The 21,901-nt window shown below is 37.9% G+C and overlaps 1 protein-coding gene and 2 long non-coding RNA genes across 5 annotated transcripts; 2 read left to right on the plus strand and 1 right to left on the minus strand.

The window, feature by feature from the left end:
* Window positions 1–6,634: 6,634 nt before the first annotated feature.
* Window positions 6,635–18,716, plus strand: LOC119478635. Its single transcript, XR_005204470.1, has 3 exons — window positions 6,635–6,644; window positions 10,032–10,038; window positions 18,508–18,716. It is a non-coding gene; the product is annotated as an uncharacterized LOC119478635 (long non-coding RNA).
* Window positions 10,445–20,533, minus strand: nt5c2l1 (5'-nucleotidase, cytosolic II, like 1). Of its 3 annotated transcripts, none has more exons than XM_037753510.1 (18): window positions 20,177–20,528; window positions 19,071–19,144; window positions 18,843–18,960; window positions 17,426–17,521; window positions 16,217–16,308; window positions 15,065–15,122; window positions 14,857–14,950; window positions 14,714–14,767; window positions 14,557–14,640; window positions 14,430–14,465; window positions 14,250–14,348; window positions 14,111–14,177; window positions 13,507–13,677; window positions 13,380–13,431; window positions 12,823–12,883; window positions 11,092–11,268; window positions 10,868–10,978; window positions 10,445–10,806 (listed from the first exon to the last, which is right to left on the minus strand). In XM_037753510.1, exons 1-17 carry the CDS (start codon window positions 20,248–20,250, stop codon window positions 10,889–10,891), a joined length of 1,497 nt encoding a protein of 498 aa, XP_037609438.1. In that variant the 5' UTR covers window positions 20,251–20,528; the 3' UTR covers window positions 10,445–10,806; window positions 10,868–10,888. The 3 variants fall into 3 exon arrangements, 2 of the variants coding, with proteins under 2 accessions (XP_037609438.1, XP_037609437.1); XM_037753509.1 differs by having other exon boundaries at window positions 10,888–10,978; window positions 20,177–20,526; XR_005204468.1 differs by lacking the exons at window positions 10,445–10,806; window positions 10,868–10,978 and having other exon boundaries at window positions 11,181–11,268; window positions 12,823–12,953; window positions 20,177–20,533.
* On the plus strand, window positions 10,696–13,711 carry LOC119478634. Its single transcript, XR_005204469.1, has 3 exons — window positions 10,696–10,848; window positions 12,816–12,946; window positions 13,532–13,711. It is a non-coding gene; the product is annotated as an uncharacterized LOC119478634 (long non-coding RNA).
* Window positions 20,534–21,901: the final 1,368 nt, after the last annotated feature.

Genomic DNA, 21,901 nt, shown 5'->3' on the forward strand with positions numbered 1-21,901 from the left:
GTTGAAGGGAAAAGCAACTAAACTTTTTTAATAAACATTTTTGAAGGTTTATGAGGACATTATTTTCTAATAGATAATGATTCATTTTTATTTTTCTATGAAAGCAAATGTCTAATCTATGAGCCAATACTAAATCACTTCATTTATTTTAATACTTTTTGAAATTGTTTTTGTCTCAGAAATTAGGTAGGTAGATAGGTACTTTATTAAATCCTGAGGGGAAATTCCTGAGTTACAGTAGCAAAAGATAGAACAAGCACACAACAAGATTAAGAATAGCATAAGAATAAATAAGATAGAAAATAAGCATTAGCAATAAATACTCTTAAAAGCTTAAATTAACCTCATATAATGGGCTCACATATAATTAGCTTTTTTTATTTCCACATAATGTGAGGGAGATAAATAATGATAATAATCAGCGTCTTTAAATGTTCATGGTGTGTGTTTCAGATTCATTAAATTAACTTATTATTTAGGCAATTTAAAGCAGGAATCCCCTTTTATGTCTGTTTTTTATTAGTTTATGATTTAGCAAAAGAAAATTTGACACAACAGAAGATATAATTAGACCAAATTTAAAAAATAAAAATCAGTTTCAGAAGTGAACCTCACTTTAATGTCAAACCCTGATAGTCCAGATTGAGGAGAGGCTATTTGAGGCATGAAGGGGGTCATCATCACATCACTGCTCCAAACTCCAAACCTTCACCGGATCCATCATGCCAAAACATTTTTGAAGGTTTATGAGGACACTGGGAATTCTTTTCTAGTAGATAATGATTCATTTTTATTTTCTATGAAGGCAAATGTCTTATCTGTGAGCCAATACTAAATCAGTTCATTTATTTTAATACTGAAATTGTTTTTGTCTCAGAAATTACACCTATAATTAGCTTTTTATTTTCACATAATGTGAGGGACATAAATAATTAGAATCAGTGTCTTTAAATGTTCATGATGTGTATTTCAGATTAATTAAATTAACTTATCATTTAGCCACTTAAAGCAGGAATCCCCTTTTTCTGTCTGTTTTTTATTAGTTTATGATTTAGCAAAAGAGAATTTGACAAAACAGAAGATATAATTACACCAAAATTTAAAAAAAGAATGTCAGTTTAAGAAGTGAACCTCACTTAAAGCAGGAATCCCCTTTTCTGTCTGTTTTTATTATTTTATTATGATTTAGCAAAAGAAAATTGGACAATATGAAAATAGAAGATATAATTAAACCAAAATTTAAAAAAAAAAAAATGTCAGTTTCAGAAGTGAACCTCACTCTAGTGTCAAACCCTTTGACAGTCCAGATTGAGGAGAGTCTATTTGAGGCAGAAGGGAGGGCATCATCACATCACTGCTCCATCATGCCCCTCCTTTACATACATCAAACATTTTTTTTGCCGACTGGCTGCACAATCAGATCCCTTCTGAGTGGGCTGCTGGAGTCGGGTGGGTGTGAAGGGGAGTAAAAAGTGGGCCCTCTCCCACTGGATAATGCCATTATTTCAGCTCCTCTGGCCAGGAATGCCAAATTTCACAGCCGGCTACTCCTCTCTGTGCGTCAATCAAAGTGTCCGCCTCCAGCACCGTGTGATCGGATCCGGCCATTGATCCATCACAAAACCATTATCATATTACAAACTGCTCCAACTTTTACAATCATTTCCTATTTTTTCGTACTTGAGTTTAATTATTATTCCCATAAAGTTCATTTATAATGCCCAATTAGAGGCATATAGATCGGAATTAAGCGCCAAATGGTGCGTAATGTGTCCAAATTCATATTTAAATACTCTTTTGAATCGATCAATATTATAGGCCTGATCCGCGCTGCCTGCATGAGAAGATAAGCCGGGTTTAGTCCCGTATTTGAGCTAATGAACAGGCATTACTGTTCTCTCCAGAGGCCAATTAAAGGCTAATTATAATCCGCTTTGTATCCGCTTCACAAAAGCTTTTTTTTTTTAGCGCCAAAAAAAGTAAATAAAATAATTAGTGATCGAGTATCAGAGAGAGAGAGAGAGAGAGAGAGAGATGATGAGATTTTTTTGTGAATGGGACACACAGTTTAATCAGGTATTCGTTGTGTGCGCTCTGACGCGTCTTTGCGCAGCAGCCAATCAGGAGCGCGCCTGGAGAATGTTGAACACGGAGAAACCGAACCAATGACGCGTCACATAGCAAAGACTAGCGCAGGAAGAGGCCAATCAGAGGAGGGCATGCAAAACGAGGAATTCTGCTCCGGCAAAGGCTCTGAATGTCAAGTAGTCAAAGATGGAGTCCGGATCTGCGAGGCCGTGTGCTTGTGCATGAAGACTTGCCATTTTTTCTCCACCTCCTTCCTTTGACTCCTCGAGCTGCGCGCATTTTGCTCTCGAGTCGCTCGCAGCCTTTTTTATTCTAGGAGACGACGGTGAGAATCCACGAGGAGCTGCGAGGAAGAGGAGGAGGTTTGTGGAGAGGGTTTTCTTTGTTTTATGGACAACTTTTTTTCTCCTTTTTTGCCTATAACGGATTGTCCCTCCCTTGGCTTAGATACTATTCATGCTTTTTGGAGGAGGAGGTGGTTGTGCAGAGAGAGGAGGAGGAGGAGGAGGAGGAGGATGAAGGAGGAGGATGAAGGGGGGTTGGGGGGGGGGGGAGGGTGTCCACTGTTGAGTTGTAGCCGATTCTTTTTTGTGCGTAAATTGTCAGGGAGCTCGGTGCAAACTTGGAAGTTGCAAAAGGTCGAGATGCGAAGATTGAGTGTTTATTTCTAAGACTTAAAGGCGATGAGGAGTTAGGAGTCAAATCCCACGCGCTGCGCATCTGGAAAGCTCGCTTCAAAACTTGATTTGAACGCCTTGTGGACACATAGACGCGTCCTGCGCCTTCCTTTTTATCGTATAGTGTAATGAGTCTCTGGGTGCTGGCGTGTGTGTGTGTGTGTGCGTGTGTGTGTGCAGCCTATAGGCTGTTGTGCAATCTAACAAGTCGTCAGTATTGTGCTGTGCTGTGGAGGCTTGTGAGCTGGCAGCTTTGCAGAACAGAGCAGATCCGAGCGTGAAGTGAAGGAGGCGTTGTATAGGCCGCTCACACACACTCAGACAGATGTATGGCGGAGAAAAAACGTAAAGCTTTCATACAAGAACAGAACAGGTAAATAACCAAGAACACCTTGTTGTGTGTTTTTTTATTTATAGGAATAATGAAGGTGGATGAGACACGAGGAAGCTGCATGGTGTTTCTAGAGGTTTCCTCTTTCTCTCTCTCTCTCTCTCTCTCTCTCTCTCTCTCTCATGGTATAGATTCTGTATGTTGTGTAACAACGCGTTGATTGTGCAAACTTGCAGGACCTTTACTTTGCTTTTATTTTATTTTTTCGGCGCTGTTGCAAGTTAATTGTTAAGTATAATTTCACTGTAAACTTTTTATAAAGTTTTTTTTTTCTGTTTTTTGTTGAAGAAATACTTTATTTCGTCGAGGCCTGCTTCTGTGTTTATTCTCAAAGATGATTCTTAGGGAATAATTCTAATAATGAAATGATAAAAAACTGTATTTGATAGTTTAAAGTGTGTAGTTCTCTGAAAGCTTTTGGGAGTGTGCCCCCCACCTCCCTCCTCCTCCTCCTCTTCCTCCTCTTGGTCTCCAACCTCCCATTTCTCCCCCCAAAATTAGAATGCATGTCATTCACTGGAGAGAATAGTATGGGCCCACATGCTGGGAAATACCCATTCTCCCAGGGAGAGAATAACCAATGCTGCTTAATTTAGGAAGTCTAACTCCGCCTCTGAAAAGTTAGATTGTTAAACTGTAATATCCTCTCTGCCTCACAGAATTAAGGGCTAAAAATAATTCACCTTGATGGGGCTGATTTTTGTGCAGTAAAAAACTACAAGTTTGCAAACTTAAAAATCCAGTTTAACTTTCTTCAAAATAAAAGTACATGAGTTTATAATTAGGATAATTTATGTGATTTTTTTTTTTTTTGTGGAGAAAAGGGTGGATGTGCAGTGGAGTCTGATGGTGTCCATGTTGTTGTCCACTGCCCTTTTTCTGTTGCACTACTGGACATTGAGATGAGCAGTGCAATATTAAAAGGGCATTGGCTGATGAAACAGAGACACACACCTCCCTTTACTGCCTTAACTCTTAACCTACACATTAGGGTGTCATTTAATGTGATTATAGGTGAGTGTTTCTACTTATTAGCATCATAAGGTTTAAAAAATAATAATAATCTCCCCTCTGCTTTATTTTGTAGATAAAAAAAAGTCAAATAATTTCCTTTTTATCCCACACTCAACAGCCATTATCACTTCAACACCAAAGAAATAAGCTAAATTCGAAATTTCAGCTCAATACCTGCCTTTTTCTTTCTTTCTTTCTTTTTGTATCAACACCCAACAGTCGATCCATGCAGGCAAACAGCATTGTTGCTTATTTAAATGTAATTGGGAGTTTGGCAGTGAGGAATGGCTGTCCCCATGTCCACGTGCTGACACATGCTGAGGTCAGCTGCTTTGACAATGTTGCACTACTGTACCATCCATTCTAGCAGTGCAATAGTATTGTCATAGCATTTGGCCCCAGCTCACACTTTAAACTGGTGCTAAAGGGCTCGTTTCAAACGAGTTTGTGTAGAAGTGGAGCTGATGACTAATGGCAGGTGGTGGCGCAGAGCAAAAAAAAAACTAAACTGTTTACCCAGTTCTGTATTTACAGAAGAGAGCTTATATACATTGACAAGCCCTTGTGACCTAAAATTTAAAGTAAGTGCAAACTGCATTTTACAGGAAGAAATTACACAATCTTTTCCAAACATTGATTTCTGTCCATCTTGTGTGATGGTGCATTGATTGGGAAGCCACCTTTTTTAATTTACACCACATGAAACATGTGGCTAATTATGTAAAGTGACCAACAGAAAAAGGAAATCAATAGGTGAAGACAGATTTAAATAAAATATATATATATATATCTAATGCATTTTAATACCTTTCCATTATCTGAACTGGATTTTCAAGTTTTTTAGATTTTATGAGTTCACAGTTTTTTTCAATGGAGTTCTGTTTTTTCTTTTTTTTTCTCTTTACCTGTGTGTTGTTTTGTCATCACACCAAACACTGTGTCACAGTGTGTATCAGTGTGCTGATGGTAAAATAAGCAGATGGAAAAAAAGAAAAAAAAAGAAAAGTGGGCGGGAGAGGTTGATGTGTGTTTTTGAGCATCCTCAGTGGTAGCAGGTCGATGGGGGGAGGGGAGGTTCGGGAGGAATGTAGGGAGCAAGGCCCTCTCTTCCCCCTCGCCTTTTTGCCTTCTCTTCTCTGTCTTTTCTTTCTTTCTGTGTTGAGATTAGGTGTCACTGCTCCTGTGTGTGTGTGTGTGTGTGTGTGTGCCTCGTGTTTGAACCAGAAAGTAAGAGAGTAAAGAGGTTTGTTTGTTTTGATGACTGTCAGCAGACCTCTCCGGGTGGAAATGTTTAACCACACAGGCCAGTTTTGCTGTTACAAGCTGCAGCAGAAGGACACACGTAAAAACAGAATAAAGCAAACACCTTTTAGGCAAAACAATGCTTTAGGTGAAAGATTGTGGTGTTTAAATGTCTCATCATATTTGGCTTTAAAAAGTATATTTATTAGTAGTAGTAGTAGTAGCAGTAGTAGTAGTTTCAGTGCATTTATGTGACTGCACACCGAAGGGAAGGCAAAAAAAGGAGACCTCAGTCACTTGACTGTGTGAAATTCTCCCTGAGTAAAGAACGTGACTTGTTTAGGCTTGCTTGCAATGCTTGCTGGGAAATCCTGGAATGTGTGGAATGGGGGACGGTGGTGCTTCTGCAGTTATCTGACTGCATAGAGCAGCAAGTATCCTGCACTGAAACCCAACATGTCAGCGGTGCTTTTCAGCAGCCTTTTCATGTGCAGATACAGAGAATAATGAGATTACGACATCTGCATTTCATTAAATACATAAAACATACTCAAACAGCGACGCATGAAGCAAATGTTTTTGTTTCTTTCCTTTTTGTAACGTGTCTCTGGGCCTGCTGTTCATGAGTGGATGTGTTTTCATTGCACTATATGGAGCTTTTTAAAGAAACATAAATTAAATCACTGCTACAGAATTTGTTGGAACCATTTTACAAACATGTGATATTAATATGGAATAAACAGAATTAAATGTATATATGTTTTTAATTATGTTTTTGTGGTTTATGAAACTCATGAAAGAAACTGCTGTTGTTTTTCTCTGACACACTTCTCTCTGAATAAAGATCAATAAATTTAAGTTTTCCATTGCTCATCGTTATTTTCTTGGAAAAACTAACTTAAAAAATCTGAATTTAATGTTTAAAAGAAATCAATTGATTGGCTATCAGATGTAAAAATCTGATATACACTGACTATTTATTTACTACTATTCTATTGTATTAAAGAATTAGAAAAACTGAAAAAACAAGAATAAAAATGTTAATATGTCTTATTATTACATGGAAACATTGAGATCTCAGGCCCGATGACGGCCTGCTCACTTCAGAAAATAGCACAAATATATCATCACAGTGTGAATGAATGCATCTTTACTCTTGTGACTAATGTCACTCAATAAAAGCCTTTTTCTTTTTAAACCTCTACATTTATTAACTCCTGTAAACTCAATCTGTGCAGCCAAACTTTATTCAAACACACACAACTTTATTTTGACTTCTAGAGGAAATTATAAAGTTTCCAAAGACACCAAATGTTCAGATTAAATTTTGGGAAAGTTTAGGGGAAAAAATGATGTTATATATGTCTAGAATATGTCTGTTTGATGTAACGGCACAGCTAAAAGAAACATGAAGTTTGAATATTCCACTCAGTGTGGACAAGTAGATGGAAAGAGCAGATACAGAGAACCAGAGGGGCATAAGTGACATTTTAGATGAAAATTAGTTTAATATATATTAAATGAAAGCTCTTTATGAGCTCTTTCTGCTGCTAAAATGGCACACGTGAAGTCTAAACCAATCCAGAGTTATTAATCAAAAACCAAAAGACCTACCACTGAACACACAGAACTATTTGGGGCCAAAAGGGTGTACATAAGATAAAAGGAAAATATATATATATTTGTCAAAATATTATCCATTAAGTATATTGTCATCTGTTTGTTTATTTATTTTTGCACAAATCAAGACTACACAAACACAACAAAAAAATAATAAGAGCAGAGCAGGAAGAGACCAAAAAAAATCCACTAGGCTTATTCGAAGCCTCCACCTAACATGACCACATAATAGTGATGACAAAAAATCTGAATAAGATACATATAATAACAATAACAATAACCATATCAAAACCACATTTGCATGTTTATGAAGTTTTATTATTAAAGATTGAATCTAATAAGCAAATTAGACAAACTACAGTCTGTTTTTCTGTTGGTTCTCCTGTAACGTTGGTCACTTATCTGGTTCTCACCTCTAAAGGTGTTAAAGTTAAAGTGAAATATAAGGAGAAAATCACAAGTTGAAAAAGAATATGAAGTTGTACAGACTTATTGCCTCCCATAACTGATTTCTACCCAGTTTCTCTCTCAGAAACGCTAATATGTACACTTAAGAACACAATGATGTCCATTGCAAAAATGTTTCCTCATTTTTTTGTAATATAATACATTAAAGTTGTGTTCAGGGACGTCCTCAACACCGTGCAAACATCCTCCTCCTCCTCCTCCTCCATGTTAATATCATTATCAAAGGTGTGATGAGTATCATTTTAAAGTAAGCAGATATTTCTGCAGAGTGACATGTGGGTGAAACTCTAAACAGCAGCACAGAGAAACTGATACCTTTCACACCTCTGCAGTATACAGATACGCTGTCTGTGTGTGTGAGAGGACAGCTCTTATATCACAGAGCAGTGTATTGTCTCCAGGAGAGGGAGGAGGGGTCGTAGTAGAGGGGGAAAAAGGTGTTTTTGTGTGTGTTTGTCAGGAGCAGTTTTACAACTCTAAAAAGCAAGACTTGTTTGCAGACTAAATATTACCAGCAGGATGTGTGTCAGGTCATTTCCTACAGTTCCTCGCAAGAATTGAGTTAATTCAGAGATTCAATTCAGTGTAAATTTCCTGACTATCTGCTCACAGATAGATAGAAGTTAGTCTGGTGTATAGGGCTGATCATTCAGCTACAGAGTGGAATCCTAATCCCACCCAAAGGACAAGATCTGACTACATTTTGATGACTAGTGATACAATTGTTCATTATTCACTGATAAAATCACTAATACATGATTACAAATTAAAGTTTAAATAAAAAACACTGTAGCAAATGAAGGATTGGGTTAGTTTGTGTACACATTGTGACAAAATGTAATGAAAAAGCGATTAAAATAGCAGATGAAATAGTAGCTGGGAGAAATGAAAGCTGAGGATTAACAGCAGGTGGAAATAAATAAAACATGACAAATTGAATAAAATGAAGAAGAAAAAAAAATAAGGAAACAAACAATAACAATAAATCCAGGTGACACGCAGACAATGACGAGGGAAATACTTATAGACTGAAAATAGCCCTGATACAGGAAATGAAATCATCGAGGAAACGTGTGTGTGTGTGTGTGTGTGTGTGTGTGTGTGTGTGAGGGGGAGGTGCTAATAAATGCAGTGGGTGGCTCCTAAATTGGATTTGCCTGTAATGTTTAATTTGAAAGAATAATAGTTATACGATGATGTCCTTATAGATGCTCAAACAGTCCACACTTGAAAATTATTTCTTAATTTTTCTCATTTTTAATAAACACAATAAGTCAAATTCAGCACTGGATCTTATGTTTTTTTCTGCTTTCCCTCCCATGAGTTGAAGCCAAACTTTAAGCGGTTTCCTGACGTCGGTGGAGGCTCCATCATGATGTCTTCAATGCCAACATCAATATCAAATATGACACTGATACTTCGTATTATCTGCAGAGTGAAATGTGGGGCAGATGTTTCTCTGTGCAGGAGCACAGCAGGGAAACAGTGATACTGTGCACACTTCCACCCTGCAAGAACACCATCGCCTCCTCTTATACATGATCACATGTGAGCACTGATATACAGAAAGGAAGAGACAAAGTGTGTGAGTGTGAGAGAGAAGCAACAAATTCCTCTCAGCTCTCTCTTGATAAAGGTTCAACTCTCGTGGGAGCGGGACTGTCAGAGCCAAATAGGTAGAAACAGTGTGTGTACTATTAGAGCTACACAGGTGTGTCTGTTTTCACTGTGAGAAGAGCATTTTATTAGGGGATATACGGAAACATGCAGCAGTTCAACCTGCCATTAGATGAGTATTTACTGTTGAGGTTTTAAAGCATGCATTTTATTGTAAACACAGTGATTTATGTTATCAGGAAAAGAGAGATGGATCATTGGTCTGTAAGATAAAGCAGTTTTAACTTGTTTGCGGGTTTCAGTCAGTGGACACACACACACTGACACACACAGATTGATCTGACCCGAGTCTGTTGCCGAGGTGATTCACTGCCATCCAGTGGACTACAGATGTAGTACAAAAGGAAAATCTTAAAAAGCTCAGTGCACCCCAGCTTGTCTTCATTCCCAGGGCGTTAAAGGAGCAGTGTGTAGGATCTGGCGGTATCTAGCGTTGAGGTTGCAGATTGCAACCAACTGAAACCTCTCCCGTGTGCCAAGCGTGTTGGAGAGCGAAAACGTGAATGGTCCTCTCTAGAGCCAGTAAATAGTAAATAAATAAATAGTCCCCTTGAAAAGTGTCTGTGTTGGTAGCCTACCTATCCATAGGGGAGTTTTTTATCGTGAGGGATCGCGTCGCTTCCCAGCATTGAACGCTTGATGGGCTGCCACTAGGCCTCTGATCGGACGAACGCTCTCCCCAGTGGGCTGCTGCTCCCGGCTTTCAAACCGGAACCAACATGGCGGCTCCTTTAGAAGCTTTCTTCTCTTATATTATGAAAATAATTCACTGAAATGTGTTTCTGAAATAAGAAACAAAGAGATAAGCCACGCAGTTGCGGAATCTTTCTTAATTTTAGATCGACAACAATTAGTTTAAAAGTTTCTAGGGAATTTCCAGAGGCGGCGAGTTGTAGCGGACGCCCCTGATTTGCATAAGGTAGCGACGCTACCAGAATGCATTGCACAGCTGCTCACATAGACCATGAATGGGAAGCGTAGAAAGGACTGAGGCTGTGGACACGTACCATGTGAACACAATGTAATAATATTATGTGAGCACGTCCTTTAATATTAGCCTCTAATGCCATGTACACCTGCATGTTTAGTTCAAGTTGTGTTTTTTTATTATTATTTAATTATTTTTATTTTTCATTTTTATTTTTATTTGTATTATGTTGGGATCATGGGGTGGGGTAGGATGGGATGGGAGGGATATGTATATTATACATTTGTTTGAGAACTATGTAAGGGATCACAATTCAATAAATAAAGAGTATGAAAAAAATTAAGTTGTTGTACTTTAATGAAAACAAATAATATGAATGATTCATTGAATTGACTCAGCAGAGGTCACACAAACAACAAATACATTTATTTCTTAAAAACCATTACACAAACCTCAGATCAAAAGTGCACATGCACACACATATTAACACTCATATATACAGTAACCCTGAGTCTGCTTTAGCTTTGAATCCTGAACTCTTGTTGCGTGGAATAGCATTTCATGTCCACTAAGTGGAGCAATAATAGTTTTTGTAAAGGAGGCGCGTCATGGCTGCAACAAACCCTTTAAACAAGCACAGGTGCAAATGATCACCTTCATCAGTGACAGGTAGGAGAACATTAGAAGATTCCTCTGGAGCGCTGCAAGAGAAAGAAAAGTTCATTAACTATTAACAGAAATCAGTAAGTCGAATTTTAATACTACATCATAATGATAATAACCTTAGTTTCTGTTCATCGTGACAATATTGTTGGTGACGGTGACCTCTGATGAAGCAAATTCAGAGTTTTGGGACAGTGATTCATGGGGCATCTGAAAGAGTTCAGGAGTGAGAGTGAGATGAAGAATGATTGTCATGATGAACCATGAAAGATTTATTTTCTGTGCAGGTGTATGTATGCATGTGTGTGTGAACGAGGGCTGACCAGGAGCGGGGGAGCCATGAAGAGGTTATTATAGGGGTAGTGCAGCAGGTTGAGGCAGGTGGAGGAGTATAGATCAGCGTAACGCATCAGCTGGCTGGCAAACAGCGTCTGTCTGGGGCCGCTGCGCAGGAGGCTGCCCATCTGGCCGTAAGACATGTCCATCCTGTAGGTCAGCACCTGCAAACACAAACAACAAACCACATCAGCAGAAAAACCTGCACAGAATACAGTTTTCAGACACAAAAAAATGGTACTTGTGGCTCAATTATTTATTGATTAATGATATAATGTATTGTATGCCATTAAGCACTCTGTCTGCTTTACACTAAGTTTGAAATTCTAAAACACACTTTTTGCAAATAACTACACATATTAGACACATCATTTAAAACTAAAAGTCTGTGTGTTGTTTGCTAAACACCTACACTCAATTATCAATCACCTGCACCCAGAATGCACCTGTGAAAACACCTGTAGGCAATTGGATCACTTAGAAATCAGAGCTTGAACACTATAAATAGGATTCAGGTGTTTCACAACAAAGGCCAATTTATGAAAGAGCGGCTCCCAACCTTCTTCCTTAGGTGATCTGTTTCTATCATTGAGTAAACTCATGACCCATGACTAAGTGACATATTTTATGTATATTTCGTATTATATTCAATGCTTAACAGAAACAGTACGGAACAACTGATAAACTGTAGAATTATCCCAACATTTGAACGCAATAACTGCAGGAAGTTTGTGTAAAACGAGCGATTTAGATTCATTTTGAGCAGGGATTTTTAATACAATTCTCTGCGTTGTGTATTTATTTTTATTTTTGAGTAACGATCATTCATACTTAATAGGCTTCTTTTAAGACAGATTCAGTGTTTTTCTTCTTCCTGCCGCTTGGCCATTATTCTATCAGCCTTTTGGTTAATTTTAACTGTGTACTTTCCTAATGCAGGACGAGGCTGTTTAGCTCTGTGAATATAACTTGTGTTCAGGTCTTCACCATGCCATCGTCCTGTTTATAGCTTAAATAATAATCCAAACTTTAAAAACAACAATTTCATTTGGTTTTGTTCACAGAAATAGATGAAATACAGAGACATAGGCCAATAAAAAAAGTGTGAATGAAGTGTTTGCTTTTGCAAGAGATTAAATATATTTTATTTATATGTTTTTGGTTTTGGTGTGTAGAGTTTCAACAACGAGGGCCCTACTTTCAGAAATTGTGTTTTAGCAGTTGCAGGAAACTGTAGAACATCTGAAACACAACTGTTTATAACAGCAGACGTCCTGTTTTTGTTTCTTATTTCTGTTGCAATAATGCATCCAGAACAAGCTCTTTTTTAAATGATTGTCCTGGTCTTGTGAAGCGTTCCAACAATGGACAGCGTAAATTATTCTTTGGTTTTACATACCTGTCACTAAAACTAAGAACTTTTTGGAAATCATTATTCTGGAGCCGTGTCCACATTTGGCATCATACCTAGTTTATACCTAGCCTCGTAGTAGGAAACAAATGTCCCTTTATTATTCATGTGTCATTAATGATCTAACTATCTAGTTCTCACTGCAGTGCTTTGGGCTGTCAATATAAAGGGAGGAGGTAGAATTTGAATGGACAAGCTTGAATATATTTCTAATCATGAGTGAAGCTGTGTGTTAAACCCCTGGGGACTCTAAATGCTGAAAAGAAGTTTAATATGAAGTTGTTGTGTTTGGCTACATAGAGCTCACCTTCATTCTCGTCTGAACGGCGCTGATGTTAGGACTCTCCTGACTGTCGCTGTCCAGGTGCCTTCAGACGACCAACACAAAAAACAAAAAAAACAGCTTTGTCATCGCTTCATGTGACTGTGTCGTAAGTTCTTGTAGAAAGTGAACAATGAAATGCTGATGTCATGGCAACAAGGTTACTAAATGTTTGATAAATATCACGTGTTGCAGCTGGAAACAGGGTCTGCAAAACCTCAACAAACAACAAATATTCTAGAGTAAATAAGTTCAACTTAATTATTAATACATGATACACATGATGATTTGTTCGTTTTCCCTTAACAGTTTTACATGCACTACAGCTGATGATGATTTACAAATTATGACTTACTAAAAGTATGTGCCTTTAATAATGTTATTAGAGAGTAAATGCTTAGGGTATGAATGATAAATCATATGTCATAATGTATTCATCAATTCCATATGAACTCTCTGATTAATTCACCATCTATTAGCTGTTTATGACTTCATGAACATTCATTAAGTGTTAATTAGGCAACAAGTAAAGAAGAACTCACTTGTAAAGTTCAGCTAAGAAGACGTCGAGACGTTTCAGCTCCTCAAACAGATCTGTGAAAACCAAGAAAGTCATCAAGACTCTGAAATGATCAAAATAACAACAAAGTTAAGTCTGCTAGTTCTTACTTTTCTTCTGGTCCCACACTTGCAGCTCCTTGGTGAGCTCCGGTACGACCAGAAACGTCTTCCAGCCCTGACGCTTCTTAGATTTGAGGATGTCGCCGAAGATGTGGTCGCCAATGTAGAGGATGTTTTTCCCTCTGACCTCCAGCAGATCACAGATGACGTCTGAAGATCCTGCAAACAGACATTTGTTTTAAAAAAAAAAAAAGGTTAGTCTGTGCTGTTTTAGTGTTTGGTGTTTGTTTATGCGTCTGTTTTTTTGGTCTTTTGTACTTGTTAAGTAAGGGATAATGTACAACGAGCCGGTCAGGGCAATGCAAGACCCCTCCGCTTTGCATCAGGGTCGACCGCATCGCCCTGTCGGGGTTTATTTCACAACGATGACCCGCTAGCTGTACATTATCCCGCTTATTACACGGCTACTTACTTGTCCAATACACACAGAGGAAGAGTGGCTTCATTCTCTGCTCAGGCAGACATTACTCCTCTATATTTTTACATAGCAAATAGCTGTTTGCTGCTATATTAATACTCTGGATATCATATAGAGAACCTTTAAAACTCGACCAAAACAATGAATAAATAAAAACACATAAATGAATCTCACCTCCGGAGTAAACAGTTCCATGTTGGAGGTCGCCCGTGTACGTCCCAATCCGAAGCTTTCCTGTGTCCTGCGTCCCAAAATACAACATATTATTGACACATTAACACGTAAACCTTCAGTATGAGAGACTTTTTCCTACCGTGTCCACTTGTCTCAGCACCGTCCCCTCTGCAAAGAACAGAGGCTTTTTGGTGTCCACCACAATGAGGTCGAAGAAGGAGCGCCAGGAACTTCCAGACTAGAGATGATGATAAATTCACACGATTCAATTAAATGGACAATTTTCTGAATATTGAAAGCAAAGATAAAATTGTCTTACCTTAGTATTATTTTCAAGCAGGTATTTCATAATGACCTTGACGAGGAAAGAGAAAACACATTTTGAATGTCTCCACTCTGTTTTGTTTAGTCTTGGTACAGTACATGTATATATGTATATGGCTCACCTTGGTGTAGCTGTAGTCACTGTTGGTGGCGAGGAAGACCTTGGCCACCCCTTTAATCCGGGTCAAGAGTACAGGGAGGTTTGGCTGTAAAGAATACATTCATTTGTTGAATATTCCAACCTTTTTTCTTGGTGCATAATCTTGTCAGTTTACTCACATCTTTGATAACGTATTTCTCCAAATTCTTGATAGTTTGTCCTTTCAGGGTTCCCTATATAGATACAGCACAAGAGTTAAAGACAAAGTTGATGCCAACAGTGGGACACAATTCTACATCTTTTAATTGCTCATTTAATTCACCGTGTCGTGAATGAAGTCCATGGCGTCTCGAACATCCTGGAACATGCTTCTGTAGGACATAAACAAATCGCCGTGCTGGAAACCTTTCGGGTCCCTGGAAGGAATTTAAGTTTTTAGAGTGGTGAAGTTTGACAAAATAATTCACGGGTTCATTTATAATAGTTCAGAGCTGAAAGGTAAAAGAAAGAAAGACGCGAAGTCCACTCACTTTGTGTATCTGGTGCATCTGGTGAAGAAGTCCACAAGGCAGGTGTAGAAGTAAGTCTCTGCAGGGTGCATGGACACACGGGTCAGTTAGCGAACACTTTTAAGTTGCTGATATCATGTAAATATAAATGGATATACTTTCCTTTTTTTAAAATACTTTTTAAATACAAACAATTATTTAATTTATTTGTAATTCTCAAGAGTTTGGGGTGGCAAAAAGTACAGAATTAGAGACAAAATTAGGGCTGGGCGATATGGAAATCTTCTGTAGGTCATTTGAGATCTTGATAACGATATATATCACAATATAGCAGTCAAACATCACCGGGGGTGCACCAGGATTTGTCTGCTCTGAGGCTGTCAAAATTAGATTTGCTCATGTATAACTAAAATCAAATAAACACCCTTATAATTTATACAAAAGTCTGTATATAAAACAACTTAAAAGATATATTTTTTTCGACTTAGTCGCCAAATCTAGCTAAGAATTTACGGCTGTCAAAGTTAACGTGATAATTCATTCATTTTAACGCCACTAATTTCTTTTACTAACTTGTCACTAGAATAACGCTCCAAACTTGCGCGAAACTTTGGCGAGGAAAAACTGATTTTCAAAGGGGTCCCTTGACCTCTGACCTCAAGATATGTGAATGAAAATGGGTTCTATGGGTACCCACGAGTCTCCCCTTTACAGACATGCCCACTTTATGATAATCACATGCAGTTTGGGGCAATTCATAGTCAAGTCAGCACAGCTGTTGTTGCCTGTTGGGCTTAAGTTTAATTAAGAACTTTAGTGCAAAATTAACATAAGTTTCAACTGAAATTATAGAGAAAAAGCTATACACTGACTACGTTTACATGCAGGCACACAAATATAGAGTAATCAGATGAAGATAATAGTTTGATTTAACTACACTGGGGTATTCCCATGAGTAGAATTCTTATCAAATCAGATTTTCTGAGAATTTGAGTCAGTATGTGCTTTTCATCAATTTAGACGACATAATTGTGTATCACGATATCTTGATTTATGATTTCATCACGATATGATTCCGATAAATTACTATATTGAATTATCGCCCAGCCCTACAAAAAAATACTAATAATGTATAACTGTCAAATTCAACATGTCTACAGGTGCATTTTCTACCTGAAAGATTGAAGAGAGTGTTGAGAACGTAGAAACGGTCGGTGTCGTCTCTTTGAATGAACTTGTTGGGGTAGTCGTTGTGAATGTCTGGTCTGTGGAACACAAACATAACACAAGTTAATATTACAAACACATAAATACAAGCTAACTGAGTGGAAGCAACACAAAGCTGTAAACAAATGTGCATGATTTTACGTTTCAGGGTTACAAAAGTCTGTGTGGAAGCTTGTGATAGTCTATTAATTATCTGGTTATCTGCTGCTGTGGTTTGTAACCAGAACACTGAGTCAGCTCGTCTCAGGCGACCGTCCTGCTGCAGTCATTGTTAGTTTGTGTTTCCTTCGTCAATAAATAACTCTGAGTAGCATCCGAACACAAACAACTGCAACAGGCAGGTTTTTAATTACACTGTAGTTGACATTTTTTCCCCAGTCACAGCAAAAATGCTGTAAAAATACAAAAAATTGTCCCATTTTACTGTTGGATCCAAACTACTTCAATGGATTTCAGTTTAATCTAAATGATACAACTCATGGTCAAAATCTAAACTTTGTTTTTTTTTTAGTTTGCATGTTTTCCACTCTTTAGAAAATAAAATTCAAATAATATACTTCTGTATTTTTTTGTTAAAATTTATAACCAGTGGTGGACGAAGTATTTAGATCATTCAAGTAGCAATGCTGGAAAAATACTCCATTACAAGCAAAAGTCCTGAATTAAAAATGTTGACTTAAGTATATAATATACTATACTATATATTATAAATGGTATACAAGTATTAGGAACAAAATGTACTTACTATATACAGGCAAAGTGGACTCTGAAAGTGTCACATTATTATATATTATATAAAGTAAAGTGTTATCTTTAAATATCTATGTGCTGTTTGCATCAACATCATAAGCCATTTTGTTTTTATCAATATTGTATTATTGCTTTTCTATTCATCCATAAAGGAAAGACACCCTGATAGTCACATCCTATACGGAGGATCTCTAATTCACCCAATCTGCATGTTTTAGGACTAATTATCTTAACTCATTTCTAATATTTCTTATAACTTTTAAAGATGGGTTTATCCATTAAACATATTGTTATCTTTGTATATGCATATGTGTCTGTCTGACCTTCACCTGAGTTCATTGTCCATAATGAAACCACAATTCAACAACATTTCTGTCCTGTATCCTGTAAAGATTCAGACTTTACCCTTTGAGGAAGCGGAAGCCGTGACTGCAGACTAAAATATTCCCATTTGAATCCACCTTCAGGAGGTTCCCACATGTGATGTCGATCACTAAACCGCTGAGGGTGGGAAAAAAAAAACAGAGAAGGAGGCGAGACATGACATGAACTGATAGTTGTAGCAGGTATAAAGGAGGCAACTATGTTTATTTCAGGACTGCAGCTAGCAGAATATTGATTAACCAAACAATTATTTCTTCAATTAGTCAATTGATCGTTTTAGATTTAGACTTTTAGACTTTATTGTCACCAAGGGGAACTTCCTCTCCGCAGCACTGTACACGGCAGACAATGATACAGTTACAACATGACAGACAACAGTACACAATGTACCTCAATGTGCTCAGTGCCTGCGCCCAGAGGGCAGTAGGGTGCGGTCCTGTTCTATTCAGACTGCAATGCAATGGCCTTTTTATCTATGAAATGTCAGAAATAATGAAAATTGCACACTGCAATCACAATATCCTAAAGCCCAAGGTGATGTCAAGTTTGGCCTATTATTTCCGTTGAAAGATTAACTGACTAATCCTTTCAGCTCTAGTTTATTTACACCTTATTTTATACAGACTTCTGCCCTTATAATCGAATTATTGGAAATTCTGAAACATTTCAAATTCGATTTTTGCCTAGTTTTTCTTTTAATTTAAATGTAGGGTTGGTAAAGATTTTAGAAATATTTTTTGTTATATTGGTTGAAATTCTCATCCTTACAGCAATCAATCAATCAAATGCTCTGACAAAAAAAAGAAAAAAATCTGGTCTCTGTGGCTGCGGCAGGACTATAATAAACCCGTCCAATCATTTCGTTCGGCCCAAATGAAATGATTGGACGGCCCCCCTACCTGTCTGTCTGTCTGTCTACCAACCTATCTGCCTGTACTAACAATAGCCATGTTTGTTGTTTTCATTCATAATGACAATTTTGAGGGAGTGGCTTTGGAAGGAGGCCTGAAGCGATGGGCTGTCAGTGTTGCAGACTTTGCGACTTTCTCGCTAGATTTAGCGACTTTTGGAGCTGGTGCAGCTAGCTACTTTCATTGGAAAAGTCTAGTGTACTCTTGCTAGTTTCTCGAAATCACCAACCCTGCCTTTAATGTTTGTTAATTCATTTGTCTATGGACCCTCATTTAAAACAAGATGGTTGATTCCATTTCGACCTTAAACTTTCTAATGAAACAAATAGCCATCTTTGGGGCAAATCTGTTGGTCGTTGAGTGCGTCACAAGTGCAATATTATAACTTCAAATTGTGTTCCCTGGGAGAGAGACAAAGAAAAGAAAAATTACTTGAATTTCAGTGCCTGTTTTTCTATAGTATGTCAGATAAATGAATCACTTTATTGCATGCATGACTTCTCAGTTACAGAGGATTTCAAACTAACCGTGTGGGGAAGCTGGGGTCGTATGTGTAGCGGAGGAGTTCATGAGGGTATCCGACAGATACCATTCTGTCTCTTATCAGCTCAAAGCCCAGGCTCTCGTAGTCAGGAGACTTATACACTGTAAACAAACACACCCACACACACACAAAAAAATCAAATAGTTCAGATCTACAACCTCCTCATGGTGACACAACATTTTTACACTCAGAGGGTCTTTCTTCCACATACTTGCCAACGTGTAGTCCATGTCAAACCCATAGCACTGGATGTTCTCCAGCGTCAGATTTCTGTTGACGAACACCCTGTGATCAAACGCAAAAACACAGCTGAAGTCTGCAGACGCACGATGAAACATGTTTGAGCACAAGACCTACGAAGTGTTACTTATGTTTATTGCACAACCCATGTTTGGAATAGACTAAGGAGGTTTCTCAGAGTAAAGTATGTTGCAGTACTTGTTTGCATCAGTCACTGAGAGGTTGGGTTCATTTGGGCCTGAGGGCAAGATGTCATACAGGGGGAGGAGACAGTTTTGTTATTGTTGTTTCTGTGCCAGTATTAGGTTGGTTTAATGCTTTATCTTGTTTGAAATTCACTAACTTCATCTACATTTCAACCTTGGTTGTTGCAGTTTTAGCTCCTTGGATGTATTTCCTGTGTGTGGTTTCAAATGACTGCAATTTACAAATAAAAGGCTCCATGATGTATTTATAGCACAGGCTGTTGTGTGGACCGGTGTAACTGTACATGGTTTCCTGTGTCGCTCTTTATCAGCGACACCCTGACAGAGACAGAGAGGCCTATCTGCAGCACCTCCAGTGTGGACGGCTGCAGTCTCAACCCGCCCTGACAGTTCATACATATAAGGTTGCTGTAAATAATTTACACCTGCAAGATCTTGTTTTGGAAGTGTGTTGCTGCTGCTGAGCTATTGGGGATCTTTCTCCTGAGATCAATCCAGCACATAAAAGCTGTCAGGGTGAGCGAAGTGGGGGCGGCTGTACAGGTTTCAGGATCAGCTGGTTAAAATATTTAGTGATGGGGTTTGCAAACGCACATGAGGAGGGTCAGAAAGCATTTTGTGATTTGAGGGGAAGTTGAAATAACCTGATTATAATGACTTGTTAATAATGTAGAAATAAATACAGGAGCTTCTCTTGACCTGTGACCAATGAGACACAAATTACAAAAAAAAAGGACTATAAAAAGTATTTTTTCTGAGAAAAAAATTACAAAACTTCAAAAAATTGTTAGTGTTGACTATGTTGAAAGGATATAAAAAAGCATTAGTGCTGCTGTTGCCATTGCTATGACCCTAAATCAAATGCACTCACATCTGGTCAAAGCCTCTCTTCGCCCTGGGCCCATCAGGGGAGCTGCTGGGATCTGTCTCCTCCAAACTGTCCATCCTCGTCCTTCACACTGTAAACGAAGCCTGCTGATCTCCAATCTCCTGCTGTCAGTTTTATTCACATGCAACCGCTGATCTGCTACTCAGTATTTTTTGTTGTTGTTGCAGCCAGTCAATCAAGTTCACCCAAATGTTGTAGGCGTGCACATAGACTACAGCGTCAAGGTGTTTTTCTCTATTTCGCACGCACGCAGGCTGGAACTGAACTCCTCCCTGAGACTTTTTTTGCCCGTCGGTGATGTAAACGACTGCTCCCTGTGTGCGTTAGTCACGCACTCCTGCACGTCCATGCAGGAACATTTAGTACAGTAAGAGGCTTTGAACGTGTAGATTGTGTTATCAGAGGCGCACACGTGTGGTGGGGCTGCACGCCTGCGTAATAGCAAGGAGTTTCCCCATCAACGTCAGTCCCTGTCTGTGTTCACCCAAAGCAAAACATTTCAGATATTTGAATCATTCATTTGCCTTTATAGTTTCACCAAAAAGCTGCACTGAACAGAACCCTCACAAGAAGTATACTTCAAGTTTATTTTAAGAAGTAAACTTAAGTATCTTCCAGTATATTCCCAAGTATACTTTATTATTGTTTTAATCAATAAAAGTATACTTTGAATGTAAGAGTAGTAAACTTTTGAGTACACAACTAGTTTACATCCAAGTAGTATTTTCTACTGCAACTATAATATGAACTATAATACAATTGAACTTATAGGTATACTCTTAATTTACTAGTTATATACTTGTAGCCCACTTTTTAGTTTATGAAGGTACACTTTAAAGTATACTCTCAGTAAACTACTTGTTTAATAGTTTTTATTGCAAGTATACTTGTAAGTTTTCTTTAAGTGAACTACTTAGCCAAATGTACTTGTACTTTTCAGTATAAGCCAAGTATACTTGGGTTTTTCAGTATACGTTTCCAAGTACATTTAGACTTTTCTGTATACTTGTCGGTATAAGCTAAGGATACTTAAGTATAATTTTGTTAAGTGTATCACTGATGAGTACATAAAAAGTAAACTGGAAGCATACTCTCTTATTTTAAGTTTAAAAGAAGTATAGTAATAGCATACTTGAATAAACTTATTTTTTGTAAGGGTTGTCAGCACCTAAAATAACCTAAAATACAAACATAGACCTATTGTCTAATTAAAAACATCTACAGTGTAGACATGTGGAGCAGGACTAAACCAAAAGTCAAAGATCTGTGTGCACAGGTATGGAAACATGCAGCTTTCATGATCTCCCTGAAGAGAAAAGACTTTATGTGATTTAGGGGAAATTGAGAACTAAAAAGCAGTATACTTCAAGATTATTTTATGAAGGTATACTTGTGTAAAATTCAAGTATATTTCCACAAAAAACAAAAAGATGACAAATAGTGAAAAATTAATCTTTAGAGTAGTACTGACAGCTGTCAAATAATGCAGCAGATGAACACATGTCTTGTACACAAACACAATCCAATTTGTGCTGAAGTTAGTGCAACTGGACACTGGATGTTTTGATCTCTATCTGTTCAGCCGGGAGGTTAAACATGCACACCACTGATAACCAAGCACAAAGATGACCACAGCCTTGCGTGTCTGAGTTAAAAAAAAAGAAGTTTACCACTAAAGAACACACAAACACAAAACAGCAACACACC

Source organism: Sebastes umbrosus, chromosome 19 (assembly GCF_015220745.1).
Source record: "Sebastes umbrosus isolate fSebUmb1 chromosome 19, fSebUmb1.pri, whole genome shotgun sequence".
Taxonomy (NCBI): Eukaryota; Metazoa; Chordata; class Actinopteri; order Perciformes; family Sebastidae; genus Sebastes; species Sebastes umbrosus.